Source organism: Elgaria multicarinata, chromosome 3, assembly GCF_023053635.1.
Source record: "Elgaria multicarinata webbii isolate HBS135686 ecotype San Diego chromosome 3, rElgMul1.1.pri, whole genome shotgun sequence".
Classification (NCBI taxonomy): domain Eukaryota; kingdom Metazoa; phylum Chordata; class Lepidosauria; order Squamata; family Anguidae; genus Elgaria; species Elgaria multicarinata.
Genome location: NC_086173.1, coordinates 134471586 through 134498694, shown reverse-complemented (window position 1 = coordinate 134498694; position 27109 = coordinate 134471586). Strand labels below are relative to the sequence as shown.

General features: G+C 42.3%; 1 protein-coding gene across 1 annotated transcript in view; it reads left to right on the top strand.

The window, feature by feature from the left end:
• TAFA1 (TAFA chemokine like family member 1) overlaps positions 1–27109 on the top strand; it is a 404470-nt gene that overhangs the window by 331521 nt on the left and 45840 nt on the right. The window contains exon 3 of the mRNA XM_063123424.1: positions 19278–19418. Coding sequence (XP_062979494.1) covers positions 19278–19418 — 141 coding nt within the window. The remainder of the gene's footprint in view (positions 1–19277; positions 19419–27109) is intronic.

The window sequence follows — 27109 nt, the reverse complement described above, 5'->3', positions numbered from 1 at the left end:
TGAGCTGGCAAGCTTTTTTTTTTTTTAATTTTTTTAAAACTACAACATAATCATTCTTAACATAAAAGTGCACCCCCCACCTCGGGATCTATTCCTGAATCCAAAATCTTATCATTTCTTCTGCTGGCGGTTTCCCACTTCCCTTAGTAAACACAAATATTAGGAACTGTTTCCAGATTCCTTCAAACTCATTTATTTTAGTTACGCCTTTTCTCCACTTAATATTACATGTCAATTTATCATTAATGGCTATATCCCATACTTCTTTATACCATTCTTCAATAGAATATTCCCCTTGAATCTTCCAGTTCCTGGCTACCATCAATCGTGCTGCAACCAGCAAACTCGATATCAACTCTATAGTTTCTTTTCCACACTTTATATCTTCAAATAGTGACAGTAATGCAATCTTTGGTGTTTGTTCTATTTTCATTCCCACTATTTCTTCAATTTCTAAAAACACCATCTTCCATAATTTTTGTACATATTTGCATTCCCACCACATATGTAAATACGTTCCTTTTTCCCCACAACCTCTCCAACAATTTGCTGAATGCTGATCATTTATCTTATTCAATCTAATCGGGGTTAGGTAAGCTGGCAAGCTTTAAAGATGGCTTTAAATAAAATGGGATTTGGAAATAAATTTAAAGCTATAATAGAACAGTTGTACTCTCAAAATACAGCCGTAGTGGTAGTGAATGACGGAGTTACGGATAAGATACGACTAGCCAGAGGGACAAGACAAGGATGTCCACTCTTGCCGGTCCTGTTTGTAATGGTAATGGAATTATTGGCGAATGCAATAAGAGATGATGGGGAGATAGAAGGAATAGGTAGTATTAAAAAAATAAAATTGAATATGTTTGCAGATGATACCTTGCTAACTATTAAAAATCCTATAGAAAAGATGGGAAGAATTAAACAGCATCTGAGAGAATTTGAGGATATTACTGGGTTAAGAATAAATTGGTCCAAATCAGAGATGATGTTATTTAATTATACTAAAAAGGTAGAGAAGGATTGGGAAGAAAAGGGAAGAGAAATGAGAGTTAAGGAACAGATTAGATATTTGGGAATTAAAATTACACAGAATTTAGAGAGTTTAGAGAAAGAGAATCTAAATAGTTTAAAAAAAGAGATTTTAGTAAAATTGGAAAAATATAAAAGATTAAATTTATCCTGGTTTGGAAGGATAGCATTAATAAAAATGAAGATTTTAGCAAAGATTAATTTTGTGTTTAAGATGTTACCAATTAAAATTTCAGAATCAGAGATAAAAAGTTGGCAAAATATCATAAACAATTATTGTAATGGAGATAAGAAAGCGAGGGTAAATAAGAATAAATGGTATATAAGTCAAAAAAAGGGAGGATTTGGTCTCCCAAATATTAAACTATATTACGTAGCTAATAGGCTAAGACATATTGTGGAGGCAATTATAGGAATAGGAGAATTAGATTGGATAGATGATAAAACTACAAGTAATATAGAGATTAATTTGGAAAATGTATTTTTTAGGGAAGGGAAAAAAATGGGTGGAAAGTATAGGTAACCCGCTCTTGAGATTTCACTGGGAAATTTGGAGTAAATATAAAGGGGAGTTGCTCCCGAGCAACTCACCTCTATCACCGGTAATAATGCTAAAGAATTTCCCGGAGGAATTAAAGAGTAGATTAAGTAAAGTTTTAATAGAAAAAAATAAAATGAAATTAAGGGAATTGTTAAGAGAAATGAATACAAAAGAGGATTTGGAAGAGGTTTTAAAAGATAAAAAAATTAACTTGGTTAAATTATTGGCAATTAGAACAGTGGACTAAAAAGTGGGTAAGAGAAAATGGAGATTGTAGAGAATTGACGAAGTTTGAGGAATTAATAGTTAAGAAAGAAAATGATAAGGGAAAAAGAATAGTGTTAAAAGGGTTAATGAGTGAAATATATAGAATATTGGTGGAGAACGGGTTGATGGATAGTTCAGGTAAAATGGTTTGGGAGACAGATTTGAATGTACAAATAGGACAACAGAGCTGGGAGGGACTATGGAAACAAAGAGCGTTGAGAAATATGTCAGTAAGAATAAAAGAGAATTATTTTAAAATTATATGGAGGTGGTACCTAACCCCGGTTAGATTAAATAAGATAAATAATCAGCATTCAGCAAATTGTTGGAGAGGATGTGGGGGGAAAGGAACGTATTTACATATGTGGTGGGAATGCAAATATGTACAAAAATTGTGGAAGATGGTGTTTTTGGAGATTGAAGAAATTGTGGGAATGAAGATAGAACGAACACCAAAAGTTGCATTACTGTCACTATTTGAAGATTTAAAATGTAAAAAAGAAATTAAGGAATTGATAACGAATTTGCTGACTGCAGCAAGATTGATTGTAGCTAGGAACTGGAAGATTCAAGGGGAATATTCTATTGAAGAATGGTACAAAGAAGTATGGGATATAGCTATTAATGATAAATTGACTTGTAATATTAAATGGAGAAGAGGTATAGCTAAAACAAATGATTTTGAAGGAATTTGGAAACAGTTCCTAATATTTGTGTTTTCTAAGGGAAGTGGGAAACCACCAGTAGAAGAAAGTATGAGATTTTGGAATCAGGAATGAGATCCCGAGGTGGGGGGTGCACGTATATGTTAAGTTAATTATGTTATATAGAGATGATATTGATGTTATTCAACATTTATGTAGTATGTTGTTTTTGCTTTAATTGTACTGGTGTATGTTTAAGTATTGTAGAAAATAAAAAACATTATATAAAAAAAGAAGAAGAAAGTGGATAAGGATATTTTTCCCCTCTCTGAAATACTAGAATGTGGGGTCGTCCCATGAAGCTGATTACTGGGAGATTCAGGCCAGATAAAAGATAGTACTTCTAGCTGGGGCATGCAGGGGATTGTAGGACTTTTTTTCTGTCTAAACATGCATAGGATTGTGCCCCAAGTCAGCTGGCTCCCCTTGGCAGGGAGATGGAAGAAGCCACTGAGAAGCCCCTCTCTGGCATTTCCACCAAATGTGGCTCTGATTGGCCAGCTCATCTGGAAGAATGTAGTCTTTCAAGTAGCAATGGTGGAGTTAAAAATGAGCAGAAAAGAAATGGGCCCAGCTGGCACTCACAAGATAGGCCTACTTCGATTCTGTAGTCAAGATTTTGAGCAGGGCTGCTTGGCAACATATTCAATTTATTTATTTCAAATTATTTTTAGGCCACCATATATTTATTTGTTTGTTTGTTTGTTTGACTGCATTTCTATGCTGCTCAATAGCTGAAGCTCTCTGGGCAGTTCACAAAATTTAAGGAGAAAACCCAAAGCAGCCAAGACCCAGACAGACAAAACAAGGACAAGCATACTCTAGCTGCAAATCTAATCCAGGGAACAAATCCCAGGGTTAATTAAATTGTTTTTATAACTATCAGTTATAGCCCCCTATTTATCCTGCCAGGAGCAAGTTGTTATGTTTTATATTGTGAACAACTATGGGATTTATGTCCACACTCCCTGTATCTGTTTGTTTTTTGCTTAGGTTTGCCACATCTCCTCATCCATTCTACCCTCGCCACAAATACACACAGAAACTCTACTCTTTGGATTTGTAAAAAAAAAAAAAAAAAACCTGATTGTAGTCAAATAGTTTTATCATTATAGATGAGACCACCTATGTAGAGACTGCAATCATTCCACCTTATGACTGGGAAAATAATTTTCCAGTGCCAAAGGTAATGGGCCATAACAAGAGACATTTAAACAGCAACATTGTTCAGAATTTGTCAATGGCTGAAATGTCTCATTTTCCCCCCTCATGAAATGAACAACGCACATAATTGTGCTAATAATAACAAAATAAATATGTGGTTCTGCAAATAACCACAACAAATGCATTATGGTCTGTGGAGTGAATAATTTTCTTTGCACAATGGTGTGAATTGCCGAGGGGGCTTCATGCACAACCAATCTCCAGTTGCAATTTTATCTCCCCTGTCATTGCAGTAGAATGTTATATATGAACTGGATTAAGTTTTATGACTAGGGCAGAGTGTTTGGATGAAGAGTGCTGTACGGCTGCCTAATCCTATGAGCTGCTGCATGGACACAGAAGCTTTTGTGTATTTATATGAGGGATGCCGGAGAAATCCGCCAGGGATTCAACTGAGTTTGGATTTCTGTGAATCTGACCTGTGGATTCCTCAGCAGACTGGCTTTTTCCTAGTCTTGCAAATTCTTTGGACTTGTGCATCAGAGTTTTACTTTGGGGGGAAGGGTTGCATGAATTTGCACTTGCACTAATGCACATTAGCAGTAATACACACTTGTAGAAGTGGAACAAAATTCTCGTACATCCCTAAAAAAACCGAACACCTGAATTCTATCCATGAGCAGACAACAGGATGAGAAGATGCTTGACAAACCATGAAACACAGACAAAATGGATTTAGCAAAATCCATACATCTCTAATTTGGGGCACAATCCTATCAGGATAGTCGTAAGCCTCTGAACCCGGAGGCTAACGACAATCCAAAGCAGTGTGGACAGAGCATTGAGGGGATCCTGTCCTCCGTGCTCTGGCCGCCCTGCAGTTTTTGCTAGACGCTCAATTTCAAGTCTTTGGAGAGATGGAGGTAAGGAGGCCAGAGATCCAATAAAAAGCTTTGTACAAAAGTTTCCACTGTCTTCTCCATGCCCCACACCATCATTTTTGCCTTCTCCATGCTCTGTTCCTGAGCGGGAAAGAGGAGCCAGTGTGGACGGAACCATTTCCTCACCATTTACTTGTGAGTGCAGGAACTAATTGCTCATTATGATGGTCTATGTCAGGATCTGCCAATGTTTGGACCTTGAGTCCAATTGCACATCCTTTGAAGAGGAAGAAGATCCTACTGCAGCCTGCAGTTTAGGTGGGGACCCCAAGGAGTTTGCAACCCTGGCAGGACCAGCTCCAATCCATCGAGCTCCTTCAGTGCAGGACATCAGGACCTAATCTACACCTGTAGCCCTTTTGCAATGGAAGAGGGCTACTTCCGAATGTTCCCTGCTTCTGCGATGGGCGCTCATGGGGCACACAAGACTGATGTTTACCGCAATTACAGGACTGCCATTGTGGGTGCTTGCTCATGTATATTGGTAGAAGTGGGCAGAGCTAGGGAGATGGGTATGGGGCAGAGGGTTTTTTTAATGACTTGTGAGGGATGTGCATAAGCACAGATGCGCAGCATCACATGCGGGATATAAACTCTGTCGAATATGCGCTTCTGTGCAGAGATATGTTTGTATTTTTTAAAAAAAGCAAGTGTACTCACTGATAAAACATGTTGATACCCATCCAAGACATGTGGTGAAAATGGCGGAGAGGTCCACTCCCGCACACCTCTGATACCCATGCACATGCCCCTCACAGCTGATTGGTTGTTCATTGTGCCCGGAACTCATGGTGAGCAGCAATGTCCTCACAAAGTGGAGGCACACTGCAAACGTTCTTCAGAATGGAAGTGAGAGAGCCAGACAAAAGCAATCAGGGATATTCTGGGAAAAATGAGAGGTGGAGCTGAGATCACCATGGGAGCAGGTGGATGTCATGTGGTCCATTAGTGGTGGGTGCAATACACTCCTGCAATAAATGGATGGTGTAGACTCCCCCCAGGAGAAGCATCACTGGCCCCATGCTTTACACCCAAACTGGTGATTCAGTGGCTGTTTGGCAGCCTAAGGACTCCATTCTATCACCCCTCCTCAGGTGGAGGCAAGGTCTGGATCATGGCCCTGATGAGATCGAGGAAGAGGCTATCAAACAACCCTCATTTGCTACCCTTGAGCTGCTGGTGCAACAACTCAGCTGTAGGGAACGCCCCTGCTTATCCTTGCAACCCAGCACCTTTTACCCGAACTCTGATGTCTCAGGCCTCCTGGCTGAGTCCTTGCTCTTGCTGCCCAGATCCTGCTGGACAATTCCACAGCTCCTCTAGACCTCCTGCTACTCATACCTTCCTGCACTACTTGAAACTTGCAAAAACAGTTAGGACCCCATCAGTTTTTCCCTGTTGCTTGTCTTGGAAGGTGGGAGGAAGACTAGCTCTAAGAGATATGAGCAGTCAAAGGCCTCCCGAGCTCATTGCAGAGTGTGTGCTCTTTCCCTTCCAAAATGCTTTCCAAGGGCTGCCACATTTTTCTGATACCATTCACTGTCAATTAACTGTTTCTCATCCCTATAAGTGCTCTACATTGGCAAACGTCTTGTCAACATTGTCCTGACACTGCTGTGAACGTGGCATTTGGACTTCTGCTCCTGTAATCGATACAGTGCCTAGCACTTCATTGTTGATGCTTTGGCAGTTCTAATTCAATGTTAGCATTACACATCATAGCTTAGTGTGAGAGAGCACCTACTTTGCATGCAGAAGGTCCCAGGTTTGATCCTCAGCTTCTCCAAGTAGGGCGAGGAAAAGAATCCCACCTGAAACCCTGGAGAGCCGTTGCTGCCAGTCAGTGTTGACAATACTGGGCTAGATGGACCTATGCTCTGACTTAGGATGAGGCAGCTTCCTATGTTCCTAAGTGCCCCTGGCTCAATTCAGAAAGGGTCTTCACAAACCAGGCTATATTTTAAACTAGTTGCGATGACTATGTGCTACTGCCTCCAGAGGCAGTAAGCCTGTGTGCACCAGTTGCTGGGGGACATGTGTGGGAGGGTGCTGTTGCACCATGTCCTGTTTGTGGGTTCCTGGTCAACAGCTGGTTGGCCTCTGTGTGATCAAAGTGCTGGACTAGATGGATCCTCGGTCCATGGCTCTTCTTATGCTCTTATGGGTTGTATCCAATGGGTAGTACCCAGTCTAATTTTAAGTCACATTCATTTCAATGGGTCTACGTGGCCAAATGCATATTAGCAGTTGCACACACAAACTGTGGAAAGCAGGATCACACTGTTAGTTAGCCATGTGAATTTTGCCATTGCTTTGTATATTGATCAAAATATATCTCAGCATAGATTTATAGATTGCCTTGTTCTAGCGTGTTTACAAAAGGGCATGGTATCAGCAGACATCTGGAAAATTGCATTGTTGCATACTGCCACCTGCGAGGATGGACTGATGTCTTTAAGAGGATAAACTGCTCTCTGTGTTACTCTCATGCTGTTTGGTGACATATATTTCAAGCACATACTCTTTGGTGGAGGTGTCAGTGATGTCTTAATGAAGTCTTAATACATCATGAGCATTAGTACTAGTCCAAATAACATCTTTCTACCTAATGAGGTAGATGACTGTGACATGATTTCTTTAACAAACTGAAAGGAATGAAAGGATTCCTCATAAAATGAAGGTTCTGGGCAAAATGTACTGTGAGGGAATTCTTAATATATAGCATTTAGGATGCCAATTGTCCCTAATTTCGGGTGCAATTACAATACTATGCAGCCTGATGTCCCAACCACAAACAACAACGCCCTGCCACCTTTAAAGCAAGGAAGGACTCACAAGAAAGGAGTAATCCTTCATCCTTCACGGTCCACCAATGTGTTTTAAATTTACAAAGGAAGATTACATAGTGACCTTGTTCAGACAACATGCTAAGCCACAGTGGTTAAGCAATTTGAGCTAAACGTTATGGCTTAGTGTGTCATGTGAACCATGACATCACGTATTGTGTGAACCATTCACTAAGCATTTAAACACACTCACTAACCATTTGCTGCAAAACATTAGCATGGTTTAGAGTGTTGTCTGAACAGGCCCAGTGAGAGTACCCAGGCTCTCTTAGATGTTAAGGTACATCTAAACTGTATAAAGAAGCCTTCCCCAACCTGGTGCCCCTCAGATGCATGGAACTACAACTCTCATCATTCCCATCCAGCTGCACTAGGAGTTGAATCCAACCCACTAGAGCAGTGGTTCTCAACCTTCCTAATGCCGCGACCCTTTAATACAGTTCCTCATGTTGTGGTGACCCCCAACCATAAAATTATTTTCGTTCTTCTCTACACGATCCATTGTCATGGGATGGTTTGCTAATGAAAAGAATACATAACAATAGCTTTAATAATACAAAAGATGATACATGACATAGTTCAGTCAATACAGTTTCCTAAGACCATCGGAAATATGTGTTTCCCGATGGTCTTAGGCGACCCCTGTGAAAGGGTCATTCGACCCCCAAAGGGGTCCCGACCCACAGGTTGAGAACCGCTGCACTAGAGGGAACCAGGTTGAGAAAGGCTGGGGTAAAGAGATTTTGACCATGCACCTTGCTTATGAACGTATACAATTTCTTTCTGGTTCAAAAGACACCTTGACCACAAGATTGTTTGCAAGGTTCCCAGCAACCAGTAGACCCCAACAGTCACCCACAATTTGCCCAACCCTGAGCTTGACTATTCTTATGGAATTGTTTCCCTCCCGGATTGTAGATACGACCAATGAAGATATAAATCAGGCATGCTTTTCCATTACTGCTAATAGCATCTCACTGCATAAATGAAATATATGCATCTCAGATTCTGGATAGAAGCAAATGCAACCAAGGATCATGAACATCCAAAAGAAAAACATATGTTATTGATTGCATCCATTGGCTTCTCTGTTCAAATCTGAGAAGCATCAAGTAGCTGTAGCTCTGACACATGCGCTCTCACACACTTGCATTCATTATGACTGACCTCCCTAGGAAAGTCCATTAAGAAGAGCTCTTTTCAAGCACAGATGGCCCCGTATTGCTTAATGTCTGCCTGGTGGCCAGAATAAGTGAATTCTTGATGGCCTTAGACTCCTGATCATATTCATGCAGCCGAGGAAGGAAAATGAAAACTTGTTTATCATTTTGATAAACACCCTCTCTCATTGCCGCAGGAAGCTCTGTGTAACTCAGCAGAGTCAAATACTATTAAATTGCCATCTCTGTCAAAAAAGGGACTGATACGTTTTTCTACCTGAGTCATAGTTAATGACTTCCATGGTGCATCACCCAAATCAGGGCTTCTTCGTTTTTTTGTTTTTTTGTTTTAGTTCGTTTACTGTTAAGGTTTGGCTCTGCTACTGTAGTAGGCATGTTATAATTTTGAAGTACAAAATATGCTTTCATTATTACCTTTCAACGAGAGAGGGAGAGAGATTTAAAAAATGGATATGACTACGAAATGACATTTGGCTTCTGCTAGGCATGCGCGCCAAAACCGTCTGATGAGATATTTTATATCACAGCTGCACACAGAAGGTTCTCATTTAGGGGCAAAATATTTCACTCTGTGGTTTGGCTTTATAATAGAGGCATAATTGTCGTCATTTTCAGGTGTTCAGTCTTTGCCTCCAATTAAAACGAAATCATTATCAGGAAATGATCCTTCCTTTGGTGTCAGACTCGTGGGTGTGAAAAGCTCTTCATTATTATTTTTTACCTTTTAAACATTAGATTGCATACAGAGCAAAGAAGGATGGCTTCCTATGGGAATTGCTCCAATGAACAGAAATTCAAGTGGTCGGATTATGAGGAAACTAGTTTTGTGGGATGAAATAGCTGCATAGGCCTGTTTCAACTAAGAGAACAGAGGCTGAAATGGAATATTATTGCATCTAGACTTATATGAGGAAAGATAGTCAATACAGTAAAGAAATGCTGGTAAATTTTCCCAGGAACATTGTTGCAGCTAGGGATGTTGGAGGATTTCATTTGTCGGAGGGATGAAGCTCAATGGGTTTTCTCCGAGTCAGGCCCATGGATTTCATCCCACTTCCCTTTGCTGGTGCCAACTTGCTCCTTAGCAAGTTGAACCAGTATGTAGATTTCCATAAATTTTTATAATATTGACAATTTATACAGGTGGGGATTTCCACCACTTGCACAAATTGCAATAACTTTGTACTGCCCCTTTTGTGCAACAGCGCATGATCTCAAGTCTGCCTTGTCCACTATGTAGCCCCACAGAAGCATATTATTCTACTCTTGCCCGTGTCAATATCCTTGTCAGTTTCATCCTCTCCACATTATTTCATTTAGCACATCAGAGTCAACCTATCAGACCATTTGTCAATTTTACCCACCCTTCATTCCTGGTTACTGAAAATGGACACTTGACACTGACAGCTTGGGTAAAGGGGAGCAGATTGGCCACTTGGCAGCTTGATCCTCAGGGTCTGAAGTGTTGAACTGACACTTGGGGGGTGCTCAGCTTCCATTGCACGCTTGCCCGAGTCTCCAGCAAGTCCTTTTAACAGCGATCTACATGGTGACCAGAACTGCAAAAAGGGGGCAGATTGTACATTACTGTTAAAAGGAATTGCTGGAGACTCAGGCAAGTGTGAAAAAAGGACTTAGTGGAGACTTAGGCAAAGCAATAAACGGCACGGGGAAGTTGTAAAAGAAAATTATGAGAAAGTTATGTTCCCCGGAGTATTCTGGTTTTTTGTGCACCTTCCAGATCATTCACAAGTTGTTTGACCTTGGGAATGTCTAGATGAGGGGTTATCCTGGGGATCACCCTGGGATCATCCCTGTGTGTCCACATGACACACAGAGGATCCCGGGGGCAGGGAGGGATGATCCCTTCCTTTCCCCAGGATAACTTGGATGGCTTTTATCCCGACTTTCCCCATTGTCTTGGGATTGTCCCAACACCGCGGAATGTGTGGACAGCCATCCCGGTTTTGTCGTGGCTTCTCGCAAGTAAACGCGAGGAACTGGGCACAGGGCATGGAGCTCTTCAGGAGCTCCGTGCCCATCGGGAGGGGGAGGGGATCTCTTTTTTAAAAAAAAAATGACCTTACCTTTTCAATGGAGCACTCGCACGCCCATCTTCAAATTTTTTAAAAATGGCGGGTGCAACGTCCTCTTCCTCCAGAGACATCACACACCATGGAGAAGGATCTTGCGATCACCATATCGTGAGATCCTCCCCCTCCCCTCCCTAGGTCTAGACATGTAATAGATTGCCCTTGATGATGGTTGACTCTCCTTTATTAGAGATTTTAAAGCAGAGGCCAGGTGAGAGGTGCTTAAGTAATAGATTTCTTGCATTGGTGTAGATGACTTTAGAAATGCTTTCCAATTTGAGGATTCCTTCTTTGGACTCGTGACTACTCTATCACAAAGCAGAACACAAATAATAAAATTAAAATTGCAACTATCCACTGAATCATATTGACTTATGCCCTTGAATGTCATGCCCAGAAATATTTTTTAATCAGGGATTATACATACTTTTCCTTAGCAATTTACTCTGAGTAATTACCTCAGAATTGTTGCCATCTGTGCCTGCATTAAGCTAGATGTAAGCTATAGTTATCTCCTGGCAGATTTTCACTTACCTCTAATAAATGTTCTCACCCCACTGTTAAATAGCAGCAGTTGCAGCAACCAAGGGGCACAGTGTAATGAGTACCCCTGCCTTCCATCAAAGTTGCTATAGCTTTCAACATGTTTCAGATGCATCTTGAGCAAGGAGCAACTTCTCTCTACCCCAAGCCAATGGAGAGGCTCCAATGTACTTACAAACACAGCCGGAAGCTGAATTGGCTCAGCAGACCATGAAAGGTTCCAAGGCACCTTCCTTGCCTTTTTGACAATGATTTAAACTTTTGGTGTGGTTACAACCTGCGAGGTCAATAATGCACATTTTTCTACAATCTCTAAATATGCATTTATGATAGAGACAATAATGGCTCTTTGGGAGCTGTTACAGACTCGAGTCAATAATCTGTTTTTTAAAAGTCTATAAACTTGAATGTACATTTATAAAAATCTTTATTTTGCCCTTTCATCAGTGTCGATGCTGCTTTTCTTTTTTACTAGAGATTTCATATTCCATCACTGTTAAAAACAAGTAATAGGTGTGTATTAAGACCAGAGGCGTTGGAAATGATATTAAAGAATATTTAAACATACCTAAGCAATATTCAACATTATAAACCACATACATCAGCATAGACATTCTGTCTTCAAGCAAGATTACCATGGAGGATGGCAACAACATCCCCCTCCCCCACCTTCTGTGTTGGTGTGTCATTCACAAAGTGAGCACAGCCACTTATGTTGGACACCATAAGAACATAAGAAGTGTCATGCTGGATCAGACCAAGGGTCCATCTAGTCCAGCACTCTGTTTACACCATGGCCAACTAGCTCTCGACCACGGATCCAGCACTCTCCCACCCATGTTTCCCATCAACTGGTGTATCTAGGCTTACTGCCTCTGATACTGGAGGTAGCACGTGGCCATCATCATAGCCATTGATAGCCTTCTCCTCCAGGAATTTATCCAACCCCCTTTTAAAGCAATCCAAATTGGTGGCCAAAACTACATCTTGCGGTAGTGAATTCCACAATATAACTGTGCATCGTGTGAAGAAGTACTTCCTTTTATCTGTCCGGAGCCCATAAGGCTATGCCAATTTAAATGCAAACTTGTTTACACAAGCATGAGGAGGAGGAGGAGGAGGAGGAGGAGGAGGCGGAGGCATGTGCTCCGCTCCGATTAGAACCGGAGAATCAGAAGCGAATTGGCCTGCTCTGCCTTGCCCAGAGGCGGAGTAGAAGCAGACCGCGGACCCCTAGAAGCAAGACAAAGAGAAGCGCCCATTTTCAGAGCGATCCTCTTTCCGCGGACCGATCCGATCGCCATTTTGAAACATTTCGCCCATAGGATTGCATTGTGGAAAAGAAAAGGGGATAACTGTGTTGTTTTTGAAGCTATCTTTCTGAAACTTCTTGTGCTTAGAGAGTCATGGCTGGGGGTCATTTTGAGCCTACTCTCAGTTCTCTGCGTGGTGCGGTTCGCTTGCTAGAATTTCTTAAAAAGTAGAGTAAAGGCGGGAAAAAGATTACCTTTTCGATTGCTGAGGGGCAGAGTCAACTCCCGGTCATGATCACATGATCCCAAAGTTGGAGGAGGGGATAGGCAAAACGGGTAACTTGGGATTCTGGGAACTTCTCTTTCTTAGTATGAATGGACTTTTCCCAGTGTTTTTTAAAACAGTAGCCCCACCAAATGCACAAACACAACCTGAAATCATATACTAAGCCAAGAATAAGAGATAGAAAAAACACAGCACTGCTACCCACCCTAACTTTGGGGAACAACTGAATAGATGTGGTGCAAGGAGATGAGCTCCCCTAGGGCATGTGGATGTGCCCTCACTCTCCTGTACTTGGAGGGCCATCAGAGCCCTCCAAAGAGTAACCCAGTGAAGCAATGCCTATCATGAGTTGAAGTGAGCGTTTGCTTCTTAAAAGACTTGTACCTAGACAGGACCAGTCAAATCGGCAGATGATTCCCCCTTTGGGCACATCCACCACCACCACCACCCTATTACTGGTAAAAGACAGATATAGCCTTTTGAAAAAAATTCTTCTTGTTGTTTATTCAGCAACACTGCTGCTTTTAATCCCACCCCTCCTTTGTTTATTTATTTATTTATTTATTTATTCCATTTTATATGCATTACTGGCTTATCCTTGGCTCACTTCCTTATGCCCCCAGAAATGTCTGCTGCCTGCCTGCCTTCCCTCCCTCGTCCCCTGCCCGCCTCGCAGGGATGGTTTGTGTCTGGCTTTGACTCAGGGGAGAAGTCCTTCCTGCACTCAATTAGACTTTTGGAAGTTCCAAATCCATTTTTCAAGTGTGGAAGAAGATTCATATTTAGGTTGATCTCTATTCCCCAATTCATGGCATCTTGGGATTTCCTTTGAAATGGCCCCATTGAGCTGTCTGCAGGTTTAAGTTCCGCCAAAAATCAGGGGATGATGGGATTGCCTTGTACCTTGGCATGATTGTGGGTCTAGATGGCATCTGTGAGTGTGCCCACTTCCCTTTTTTTATCTGTCCAAATGTCAGAGAACAGTCCACGTCTGCAAATGGGGTGCCCGATATTTATAAATTCCCCAAAAATCAGGGGATGATGGGACTGCCTTGAGTCTTGGCATGCATGTGTATCCCTGGATAAGCTATCATGGTGGTGAGTTTGAGGTTTTTAACATGCAAATTGATGGAGCTATCGAAAGGGGTGTGAATGGGGTGCCCGATTTTCATAAATTCCCAAAAAATCAGGGGATGATGGGACTGCCTTGAGTCTTGGCATGCATGTGTATCCCTGGATAAGCTATCATGGTGGTGAGTTTGAGATTTCTAACGTGCAAATTGATGGAGCTATCGAAAGGGGTATGAATGGGGTGCCCAATTTTCATAAATTCCCCAAAAATCAGGGGATGATGGGATTGCCTTGAGTCTTGGCGTGCGTGTGTATACATCCATGAGGTGTCATCGTGCCAAACTTGAGGTTTCTAACTTTAACAGAAAAAAAGTTGTATACTTTTTTAGCTTAATGCAAGCCTATGGGGGGGGGGAAACGGAGCTCTGATCCGGATCCAGAGCTCCGCAGTGGAGCGAAGCGGACATAGGCGGAGCGGGGGCAGAGCGAAGCGGCCCGATCCGCAAATCGCGGATCTGGAAGAGAAGCGGAGCGGGGGGTCCGTGCACACCCCTAATGATGATGATGATACAAGCACTTTAGGAATTTAATTTTTTTACTACATGATCACACAAAGCAGAGAGGGAGCATGGGAAACAATTTCCATGGATACTGTAGCCTTATTTGGCGATGCAAAAGCCACTTACATTTTCAGGAGTGTGTGTGAGTGTTTTGTCTGTCATTGTGCAATCCTCTCTCTCCAGCAGCCTGTGGCCTCCCTTGCTTCCCACACTTTAATTAAAGCCCAGAGGAAGACATTGTGAGATAATTATTCCCCCTCAGGGGCTCTTCCAAATCAGAAATGGTGGGCAGCTGCAGAGTTGATGGAGAGACATGTACTGGAAAGAAGTACACACACAAAGCACCCTCGACCACTTCGCAATGATAAGGTAATCGCAAAAGCATGAGCAAAAGAAATTCTAAAGAAATTCTAAAACATCCTAAGAGTAAGGCATACAAATGGAAGCCTCTCTCATGGGGGAAGAAAACTTTCAGGAAATTAGAGGACAGATGTTGGCACTAGTACCGCCTCCCCACTCATTTTTTCATTGCAAAATAGACCTCTTTTAATCCAACTTTTTTTAAAAAACACACACAAACAAACAGAATATGCCACAATCTTCTGCTGTGTGCAAAAAAAGTAGTGTTATATGAATGGCTCCTAAATGGGCCACATGGTCTTTGTTTACTTCCTCTTTCCCCACTGGGCAGAAAGGGGAAGTAATGAGGGACAAAAGCGAGAAGCAACTGTAAGGAAATGTGTTTTCCCCATGTGATAACACTTCTGGACTCCTCTCAGAAACTGCTGTTTGCATTTCAAGGAGACTTTCCAATTGGCACCAATGGAGACTTCCCTTTCAATCCAGACAGCAGATCTGGAAAGCCAGTTTTTGTTGGGACTGTGACCCACCCCAGTGGTCTGAAGGCTGCTCAGACTTCCCCACCCCACCAACGCTATAATTCACACGAAAAACATGCACATTAATTGCATTCATGAGACTAGATGGGCCCAAACGGAACAGGGGGATAGTAAAGTAACACAAGGATAGGACTGAAGACACACACACCCATTCGAGATAAAGTTGGGGAAGATTCCTACAGCCATTACCTCGAAGACTCAGAAACAAGTAATACCAATTCACTATTTTGAGTCTCACTGGTTTTCATATGGGATGATCGAGCCTTGAGTACAATTTCCTGAAAAATTCGAAGCCCACATCCCAAGAGAGGTGAATGGTTTCATGGTCCCTTCCTGTTCTGAGAGCTCTAGATGGAGTAATAAGCCATAATGGTGATGGTCGCTTGTTGAGCTCTCTCCATTTTTACCTCAGAAAAGAGCTGCGTCAGGGACTAGCAAATACGTTTCTGCACCATACAGGAAACTGCTCTTGTTGATGAGAGGAATTAAATATTAACAACGGGGTCCATCTTGCCTTCAGCTTGCAAACTCATCAATACTGAGCCTCAGGAGTGCATGACCTAAGGTCTTTTACCTTAACAGACATTAACCCACTTTGATTGACTCGTCCCTGAAAGCCCAAGGTCTGAATATTTAAAATTACATCAAGCTTTCCCCAAACATTAAGGAGTCACACTTAGCCGGGAGTCTCGGTGCATGACATTTAAAATGGCTGGATTGGCTTCGAGTTCTTTTTTAAAACATCACTTTGTCAACAGAAGGTTGCATCAAAATGGAGAAGAAAGGGGGGAGAAACAGTAAGCTGAGTGGCATTTGGGAGATACAGTAGATGTTCTGATACCAGTTAATTGCTGTGGTACCTCCAAGTGCATCATCTGAATAGCCGAAGGATATGTCTTGCAACTGCCTCCCTGCCACCACTGTGAACAAACTTGCCAACTGCAGCCGTGAAGTTTTGCAGATAGTCGCATAGACCAACAGTTGCACTCAGATGGCTGCTTTGCCTTGGCCAACGCATCCTCTGTGTCACCTTTTTCTCAGCTAGCATGAGCAGGTCCTCTCTCACAGCCCTGCCTCCTGTCTCTTGACTTATAAACCTCCCAGGAACATGGGGAAGGGCCCTTACAGCAATTTCAACCACTGGCCCATCTAACTCACTAAGGTCTTCTACATGGATTGGCAGTGGCTCTCGGGGGTGGGGTGGGATGGTTTCCAACAGGAAATTTCCCCAGCCCTACCTAAAGATGCCATGGATTGAGCCTGGGACCGTCTACATGCAAAGCATGTCCTCTATGCCGGAGCTATATCCTATTGCTACCTACCCAACTAACTGGTAGGACAGGGGCTGGGATGGGTGAACTGATTCTTATCAGTTCAATTTTGAACAGAATTTATCAAACCTTGCAAGTTATTATTAATATTTATAGCATTTATATACTAAGCAGTTTACAAAGATTTTTTAAATAAAATAAAATACAGTATACAAGGTTTTTAAAAAAACACCAGTTACATAAAACACTCAAATAGTATACACAGACACAACATATATCTAAAAGCAACTTTGAGCAGTCAGCCATAACCATAAGATAGATCCAAGACCCATTAAAACTCTTCATATGCTGCCAAAGTTCTCCATTTATTTTTTTATTTTTTTATTGCATTTTTATACCGCCCAATAGCTGAAGCTCCCTGGGCAGTCCACAAAAAACTTAAACCATTCAAAATATAAAACAAACAGTATAAAAACTGTTTATACTGAAGGAGAAACTGAAATTGAAACCCAGGGTGCTTTGCTCTTAAAAAGTCTGTGTTTAAATTCTTGTGTGTTCAATGAAGCAACTATGGGTGATGGGGCTGATCATGTAATCCTGCCATGGTATCAGCACCCTGCATGGAAGGGGTAGCTACTTCTATGGGAAAGAGCCTTGTGATCAGCCCTCACCCATGTTATTCCACCCCAGCTACATGGGAGATACACATGGAAAAGCAACTCCCATGTGGCTGGGTAGTATTTAGATACACCCAAGCAGTGGTGGAAAGGACACCTCCTGGGACATCTCTGCTGTGGGCTATACTGACAGCTAGAAGTCCTCTGAAGTGACATGAAAGCTGATGGAATCCTATTCACATTTTTATCTGGCAAGTCAGAGCTTGACACAGGTCTGAGCCTTTTTTTCTAAAATCCTAAATCTGGACTCCAAATTGGCATGTGGTTCCATGGCATCTCTTGTAAACGTACAAAGGTTGTGCAGCCACTGTGTGCCAATCTGCCTAGCGTATTGCATGGAATTATGCAATAGGAATTGGATTTCCTTTTGGCATCTCAAATGATGAATTCATTTTGATTGCAAAAGTAAGTGGCCTCTTGCATATACGTCAGGCTCTCTTACACGTTGTAGATGAAACGAGTGCGGCAAATCAATGATGTGGGCAAATGCTTCCACCAGAGAGTATTTGGACTTCTAATCACACAGCAATTATGCACTTAATGCCTTCTGAACTTAGGTCTCACAAAATTTATGGGCAGTGCGCTAACCTGGTGACATGCCTAATCTTCCTATTCTTTATGTACTAATATGTGGGATTAAAAACCTCTTACGTGTGCAAAATAAAGAGCTTATACGAGCACATTGTGCTTTTGGCCTTTGGATCCAGTGGTAGTCAGGAGACCAGAGTTAATATTAAGGAGGGTGGCGGCGGGGGAAGCAGATAGTACAAAGTTTCCTGGAAAGTTGAATAGTCAGCTCATAGTTCCACTGCAATGAGGAAAACATGGCTCCTCCGGCTGTGTAACCTGATACAGGACATTGGAGATGTGGGGAAAGGAAAGCTGAGAACGTTGTTTCTGTTTAGTTTTGGTAAGAATTTATCAACAATTGCAAAGTTCTCCATATCTGGGACAAAAAGAACAAGATTTTTAAAAGCTAGAATTCATACATCTAGGCCCAGGGCTTTGGGCGCTTAGCTCTTAAATGTTGAGGTTTCTATCCCTGTGTATGCAACCATGTTCATGCTGAATTAGGGCTGCCACCTCTTTTTTCTGGTTGGCTCCTTGTCTTTAAGAGCTATATAGCAGGCAGGCAGGCCTCTCTGTTTCCAATAGTCACACCTATTGAATTTGACTGGTCCAGACGGGTGAGATGGCCACTAATTTGGGTGGCTTTAAAGGGGGGGTTGGATAAATTGGAGAAGGCTATCAATGGCTACTAGTCCTGATGGCTGTGTGCTACCTCCAGTACCAGAGGCAGTAAGCCTATATATACACCAGCTGCTGGGGATCATGGGTGGAAGGTTGCTGTTGCATTCATGTCCTGCTTGTGGTTCCCTGGTCAACAGCTGGTTGGCCACTGCGTGAACAGAGTGCTGGAACTAGATGGACCCTTGGTCTGATCCAGCAGGGCTCTTCGTCTGTTCTGAGATTTTCATTTCAACTCATTTTTTATAAAAACTTGAGAAAGCGTGAGGCTTTTTTAAAAAAAATGTTTGTGGGCAGAAGTGAAACTTTGATAGAGTGAAGCAACCACCTCAAGCAGCTGATTTGGGGTATCATGAAAAGGAAACAAATTGATAGTGAACAAATTGATAGTGATATGTGAACTGCCCAGAGAGCTTCGGCTATGGGGTGGTATATAAATGCAATAAACAAATAAATAAATTTGTTATTACATTTTTCTATCATGTTGGGAAAGGCTGATCTAAGGTTTTGGAGAAACACATGACCTGACATAATTGGGCTGAAAAGGTGACAGATAACATTTTTAAAGCTCTGTATTTTATCCGTAATAAGATGTAGGATAAGGCACCATGCTTAAGTGTGTGTGTGTGTGTGTATGTGTTTGATTGTTATCCACAGTAGCCCTTCCTAACTATAGTGTTGATATTCTCTTTCTTGCCAGAAGGAGGAACGTGTGAAGTTATAGCAGCACACAGATGTTGTAATAAGAATCGGATTGAGGAGAGATCACAAACAGTAAAGTGCTCCTGTCTACCTGGGAAAGTGGCTGGCACAACGCGGAACAGACCATCGTGTGTTGACGGCAAGTAGCTCATACTGTATGTCATACAGATGTGTGTAAAGTTTTACTATACAGTCACATTCAACCAAATAGCTTGGGAGATATGTAAAGAATTTGAAAAATCAGGATAAATTGGCATCATAACATAGAGCTGCCATTATATAGGTTTACCAACATGGCTTACATGTAGAATACCTGAGGGAGCACCTTCTCCCTTACCAACCTGCCCAGTCACTGAGGTCATCAGAGGGCATGGTCTTGGTGATTCCACATGGACCTTTGGCTTCCTTGGAGTCCACCAGGAGAAGAGCCTTCAATGTCGTGGCCCCTTCCTGTGGAATTCCCTGACTAAGGATTTGATCTTCAGTGACACTTTGGAAGGTATGAGATAGGAGGGAATGTTAAGTCCCACATCCTTTTCTGATGCATCCTCAAGTAGACAGACACAGATAAGATTCACAGGAGCCAACACTTGGTTCAAATGGAATCACTGAGTTAATTAAAATCTTTGATATTTGAGGCTAGAATGCTGTAAAAAAAATATCCCACTGACAAAGATCCTCTGGGTCACAACACATTTGGGATAGCTGTATGTGTTATATTTGTGGACTATTTAGTTTGTATTTCAAATGTATGTATTTGTTAAAGTATTAAATATTTATATTACCAAGTGTTTCTTAATACTTTTATGGGTTAATTATTTTACTACGTACAGCTCCATTTGAACTTTAAATATCATAGCATACCAATTTTCTTAAACCCTTTTTGTTTTTTGGATTGACTTTGGTTTAAGACACCACTTTTTGTAATATTGCAGTTTATCAAAATTCACGTTGATCAGAACTGTTTGTTTCTTTTTTAAAAAAAAAGTAATATAATTATTTTAACATGGTTGTTTTTATTCTGCTGTTCACCATTCTGAAATCTTGGAGGTGGAGCAGTATATAAATATTGTATATAAATAATAAATAAACAAAAAATAGAATTGGTTATCACCCTGAATAATGAGGAATCTGAATGTGGTGTAGGTTGTGAAGAATTTTGCACATTAAGGCCTAAGTTCCCCTGAGCATACCCACTCCCATAATGTTAAGGATGGTATGGAAAAGAATCATAATACAATTTCATCCACCTGATGCCTTCCAGATGTGTTGGACTACAACTCCCATCATTCTCCTGTGGCAAGAAAATGATGGGAGTGGCAATCTCACACATCTGGAGAGCATCAGGTTGGGGAAGGCTGCTCTAGTCACTGGTTAGAGATAAGGTCTGCATGAACTATTCAGGGGTAAGCACAGCACAGTTACATTTTTACATAGGGCTTTGCTAGATGAGGGGTTAGCTCGGGCTGATACCTGGGATCGCCCCTTGCGTCCAGATGACACACAGGGGATCCTTGGCTCAGGCAGGGGTCAACCCTCCCTTGCCCTGGGGTAACGGGCTCCACTTTGGGCCCAGTATTTCCACAGTCCCGGGCTGAGCACGGGACCGCGGAAGTTGGACCCATCTGCAGCTTCTCCCGGCTACGCACGGTTACTCGTGTGTAGCTGAGAGAAGCCGCGCACAGTCCGCAGCACTCCCCAGGAGTGCTGAACCCATCAGGGACAGGGGGAGATATCTTTTTCATATGGTTACCCTATTTAAAACTGATGAACTGTTGTTCTTTTTTAAAATTGCCATTGTGATAACAACTTTATTGTACTTATCTGTCCCTGGTCCTTAAGGAGCTAGCTTGCAGCTGTTGTTTTTAGTCCAGTCGCTGTATATTTCACTTATGAGAGAGGCCCTTTACACACAGCTGGGGAAACTTGCCTAATTTCTCCTGCCAAGTGTTGGATAATATGAAAATCTTATAGTTAGGCCATTGATTCAAAACCCATTGAAGTTAATGGGAAGATGTGTGTTGGCTTCCAGTGGGCTTTGAGGAGGACCTGAGTAAATACTTTGTATTACGCACAGAGCTCCTCTATATCAGCACTTGAATCAAGTGAAAATTGTTCACAGTCAAAAAGCCAATAGTTTTCTATTTATCTAATATGTACTTTAGATGGTATCAAAGAACAGTTTTTTCTCTCTCTCTCTCAACTCCTTAAAAGTACGTTCAATCAATTCTTATTTCAACAGAAAAAGAGGAAAATGTTATTTTAAATCCAAAGAGTCAGCTTCTCATCCCTCTAGCTGTGCTCCGGCCTAGATAAGGAGAAATCTCAGGGTCCCATGTTATTAATGCACTGTCTGTATGAATAACGAGCAGACTGGGTGAATTATTTTTCACTCCTGGGAAAATCTATAGCCCTGTCCTTCCACAGCACCACTGGAAACTGGGCCGGAGATTCGTATTTTTTTTCTCCGATTTGGTGAATTCAGATGACTTCATTTGTAAAGAGGGGGTGGGAATGGGGGAAGGGAAGAGCAGTGTTCCCCACTGTGGTCCATTTAGTGCACACAGACAGAGAGTTATAGCACACAATACTCAATGCTTCAGAAGAAAAAGGAGTTTATCTATATAGAGATATGATTCAGGGATTTCTATTTGTTCAGAAATATTGGTATTATATATTTCCAGGAAAATGCCTGCCAACTTTTGTGGGACGGGGTGGGATTTTCTCCTCATTTTAGAAGCCCTGCATCTTAAGTATGCTTTGAAAGAATCCATGAAGTAGTCAAGGATGTGAATTAAATAATTCCTAAATTAAACATAAATACATTCAGATATTCTATAACGCCTGGTCCCCTCTAGTACTTTAGGAATATAACTCCCTTAAGCCATGACCATCATGGGAGTTGTAGTCAAATAGACCTGATTTGCACATCATGGATTAAGGTAAATTTATCACTTTCCCAAATGTTGTGAGGTAGTTCTCAACAATTGAAATATAAGAAAATATGCATTTAGATATGTATTTTCAGAGAAATGTGTGTTGACATCTACATAGTGAGAGCAAATACATATTTTGAGAGAATATATGCATTGCAACATGTATTTGGAGATAAAATGCACATTTAAATGTGTTTTTTAAACATGTATTCAAATTGTATTTTGAAAGTTGTTGTTTTTTTAAAAAAAATATAGATTAATGCATTATTAGAATAAAAATATGAGATAGTTACATACACCATAAATAGACAGATTTGTCCATCCGTAAGGCTGAAATACCAGTTTGAATTCTTTGGGTTTTGCTCTTTAAGCTTGCAGAATTTATCTTGCTTATCTTAATAAATTTGACTTAATGCTAGTTGTGTTAACTAGTGCACAGAAAGAAGCAAGCCTCTTACAAGGAGCTTTTATCCCAGAAAGGACATGATCTTTGCTGCCCTCTCCATCTCTTCTTTCCAACTGCCTTTTCAGTAGAAGCCACTAAGGTTAATCAATTTGGGGTATCGTTTTTTATATAAACACAACAACACATGGGCCATCACCTTTCCTGCAGCCACATGAGAAGAACAGCAGAGCAGAGAACTTTGGCACGCTTGGAAACCCCCAACACCTGGTATAATCCAAACTTTAATGTTTACTTTTTATGTAAGATTTTCAAAACAGCATCACCCTCCAGATGTTTTTAGACTCCAGCTCCTATCAGCCAGCATCGCCAATGGTCAGGGATGATAGGGCTTGTAACCCAACAATATATGGGGTGGGGAAGAGGTCACCCAAAACATGGACAGTGGCAGCTGATGCCCAAAGGGGAAAGTGAAACACTAACACATCTAGCCCTGCTCCCCCTCGGTTGGAAAAAGGTGTTTCAGGTGATCAACCAGAATCAGACTCTGAAGTAGAGGAGTCGGCATCAGAAACAGGCCAGCCTGTATCAGTGGTGGAGAAAGCTCTCACGGGCTGTTCACCAGTTGGGAGTGAACTCTCTCCAGAGCTTATCTCATCAAGGGCAAATAATACACAATCATTGGGAAGCCAATATTCTTCCGAGGGGGAGAGCATGAGAGGTTAGCCGATCCTAGAGTATGCCACAGACTAAAACAGGCAGAGCTAAAGGAAGGCAAGAGAAAGTCAGCTCGGTTGGCATCCCGCCAGAAGCTGCCTCAAAACTAGTCTCTCTGAAGTTAATACATCTTAGGAAAGGGCTTTCCATTCTTCTTGAAAGGATAATTGTCTCGCTTAGTTTGCATAGTTTTGCCTAGAGGAAAGTTCCTAGAGGTTGGACTCTCTTCAGGTGGAAAGAGATATTTATTGCCTGAATAAAGCTTTGTGGATTACTTAGTAGGCCTCATTATTGTCTCCCAAGAAGGCAGGAGGTTTTGAGAAACATGACAAACATGTAGCTCCTCATAATGTTTCCCCAGAGTACAAGGAGGTATACATCCAGGTACGGTCCACCCATTAGGCAAAGTGAGGTGACTGCCTCAGGTAGCAGCTGCTGCAGGGGGGGGGGGAATGTGCCATATAATCTGCCCTGCACCTGCTAAGCCAGGGAGAGGGAACCTTCAGCCCTTGGACCTAATTCAGCCAACAGAGGACCCCTATCTGGCTTGGGTTCCATCTGTAGGCCACACCCTTCCCAAAGCCTGCCCCCTTGCCTGGAGGCTGCCAGAAGGTTGGGGGGAGGTAGGGAGAGGAATCGTCTATTTATCTCCAACCCTGAACTCTTCTCCCCTTCCCTATGGGAGGACAAGGGCTATGATTTTTGTTATCTCTGATCACGTATCAGGAGGATTCCAGCTGAATGTATTCCGCTCCCCCCTCGTCTGCCCCATGCAGGGCAAGCAAGGGATGAGTGAAGCCAGTGGAGCACTTGCTACTGCCTGAGAACTCTCTCCCTCTGTTTATCCCTTCCTTACTCCCTGAGTGGGGGAAGTGAAGGACAAGCACTCAGCCATCATTTTCAGGAGCCAGATGAGTCCTTGTCCCCCTTGTGCAATCTGGCCTGGGGGGAGTCTAGGAGGACAATATACCATTGGCTATTGGGGGTATAGAAATGTCTTAAATTAAGTAAAATCTGGCCCCAGTATGATTCCCTAAGCCTGGGCTAAGTAGCCTGCTTTCCGTGGATATTCATTCATCCTTTACATTTCTGTATCACCCAATAATCGAAGCTCTCTGAGCAGTTTACAAAGACTAAGACCTTAAAAATAAATGATATAAGTACCATTCACATATAACCCGTAAAGACACACACAGAGAGACAAATATATCTAAAACAATTTTAAACAATCATGGTAGAAGACAGGTGTGATGGAGGAAAGTGGCTCCTTGACCAGTGCTGAAATAGTAGGATTCAACTAGAAGGTTTTGAACAAGGAATGGGAGGGGCCACCATCTTGTCTTTAGCCTCAGGCAGCCAAATGTCTTGGGATTGGCCCATATACACCAGGTTAAATGCATTTCCAGGGTCACGAAAATATCATTGTGAATAACTTGGACTGATTTCTGGGGAGAAGGGCCTTTTGGATCCAAGCAACAGAGGGATGGGGCAACAAAAACTTATCCCAGACCCAGTGGTATCCATAAGCCTCAGCTTTAGCCTAATGGTGTCCACTTCATTACTTATTGAAACAGTTGTGTACAATGGAGGCTGGAGACTCTGATTTCAGGTGGGACTGTGAATCCATTCTGGGTTTCAGTCAGAACCAGCCAGAAATCCAAAGGAGCTATACAAGGTGCCAAAACAATTTAGGGGATAGGGCTCAGCACCTTGGTCCTTTAGAGTTCTGGCATGTTCTGACTAAAACCCAGAATGAATCCACAGCTCCAAAATTGGAGCCACCAGCCTCCCACTGGCTGTACAGAACTTTACTGGAGAGGTAATTTGGGCTGTGATGGAACCATCTCCTGGACAGAGCACATCTTGCTTCTGTCTCCGGTGTCTCCCGCATGGGCCCAGCCGCAGGAACGCTCTTAAATCCACACCAAACAAAGGCCTCCAGCAACATGTCGTACTAGCAACTGCTAAAGCAAATTGCCTGTGACGCTTATTGAAGTTCTTCCCATCAGATATTTCTGTCTGAAGGTTTGGCGGAGAGAATTCCAAGTGGCAGGAAAATCTTTCAGAGAGAAATCCAAGGTAATAAAGAAAAGGTCAGAAGATTGGTCTTGGGAAGTGAATGTCAGAGCCAAAGGGCTTGCTCCGGGGTAGCAAGTAAATAGCTCTGAAGAACAAAATCATGCCGGTCCCCTGCGGGGTTGAGCTATAACACAACTCAGAAGCGAGTACAATAACTGCAGCGTGTCGAAGGAAGGATTTAACTTTGTTAAGACAACTGGCTGCTGGTGATCCCAGAAGAGAGCGCAAAAAAACAGCAGATCTTCTGTTCTGTTTAAGTATATGCTCTGTGTCCTTGACAGAAAAAGGAGAAGTCAGGTCAGGACTGGCTTCACTCTGTACATGTGTACATATGCACATGCGCACACTTAGCCTGGCCTCCGAACCATTGTGCAAAATAATATATTTCCATATATTTGCGGTGAATAATTTGGCCTAATGTTAATGTATTTTAAATCTTTGTAGTGCTGCTAGGTGGGTTTTTATTATTATTATTTTACTTCGGTTTTACACAGTGAAACTTTTATAATGCATTTTATTTTGTATTTAGTGGTTTTAATTGTTGTGAGCGATCCAGACAGATCCAGCTATTGGGAAATATAGAAATGTAATGAATAAAGAAATAAGTACATCAAGGGTGCAAAACCACTCTCAGCTCAAAAGCCAAATTCCATGATGAATCAGCGCTCGGGGGTGGAGGAGGGAGGGTGGTCATTCCTGTGCTGGGGATGGCTGAAGGCAAAAGGGAGGAGGGTGGAAACTGAATGGAAGGTGCTCAGTGTTTTTTGCCATCATCAATGATAAAAGCCCTTTTTGATAAAATGTTTTCTACTTGAAAAGAAAAGATGGACACAGAAGGAAGCGCTCTGCACATGCTTGAGGCACTAATATTATTCAGTGATCTTTTCAAGGAGCTGCTTCCCTCCAGAGGATGACAACGTTCTATGCGCACACTTAGAAATACTCAGCTGGGCGACGAACGGGGGAAGAAATTCTGAAAAAGAAGCTTACTAGATGGGGGAAGAGAGAATTGCTGGCCAAGGAAAGATCCATTTGAGCCCCCTTTACTCATTAGCCTTCCATGTAGAGGGATAATCCTTGGAAGGGGGAGAGACTGCGCCTCTTGGCCCCACTCCAACATGGCGTGGCTCCCCAACTTCACACGCACACACACCCCCGAGCTCTGCACACTGGGCAAAGATAGGAAGGGGATGTCAACTATACTCATGGCGCCCCCTGCATGTGATCACGAGCTCTGTGTGATCGCATGGAGGAGCTCTAGCCAGCTTCCTAGGCTGACCATATGGAAAGGAGGACAGCGCTCCTGTATCTTTAACAGTTGCATAGAAAAGGGAATTTCTGCAGGTGTCATTTGTATGCTTGCAGCACCTGGTGAAATCCCCTCTTCATCACAACAGTTAAAGCTGCAGGAGCCCTGCCCTCTTTTGTATCTAGTCACTCTAGTATAGCTCCTGCAGCTTTAACTGTTGTAACGAAGAGGGAATTTCACCAGGTGCTGCAAGCATAAAAATGACACCTGCTGAAATTCCCTTTTCTCTACAGCTGCTAAAGATACAAGAGAGCTGTCCTCCTTTCCATATGGTCAGCCTATCTCCCAGGTCCTTCTACTCTCTCTAACCCAGCCTTCCCTGCCTGAAGTTGAAGTCTGAAACATATGGAGCAGGTTGAGGAAGACTACACAATGCACACCAATAT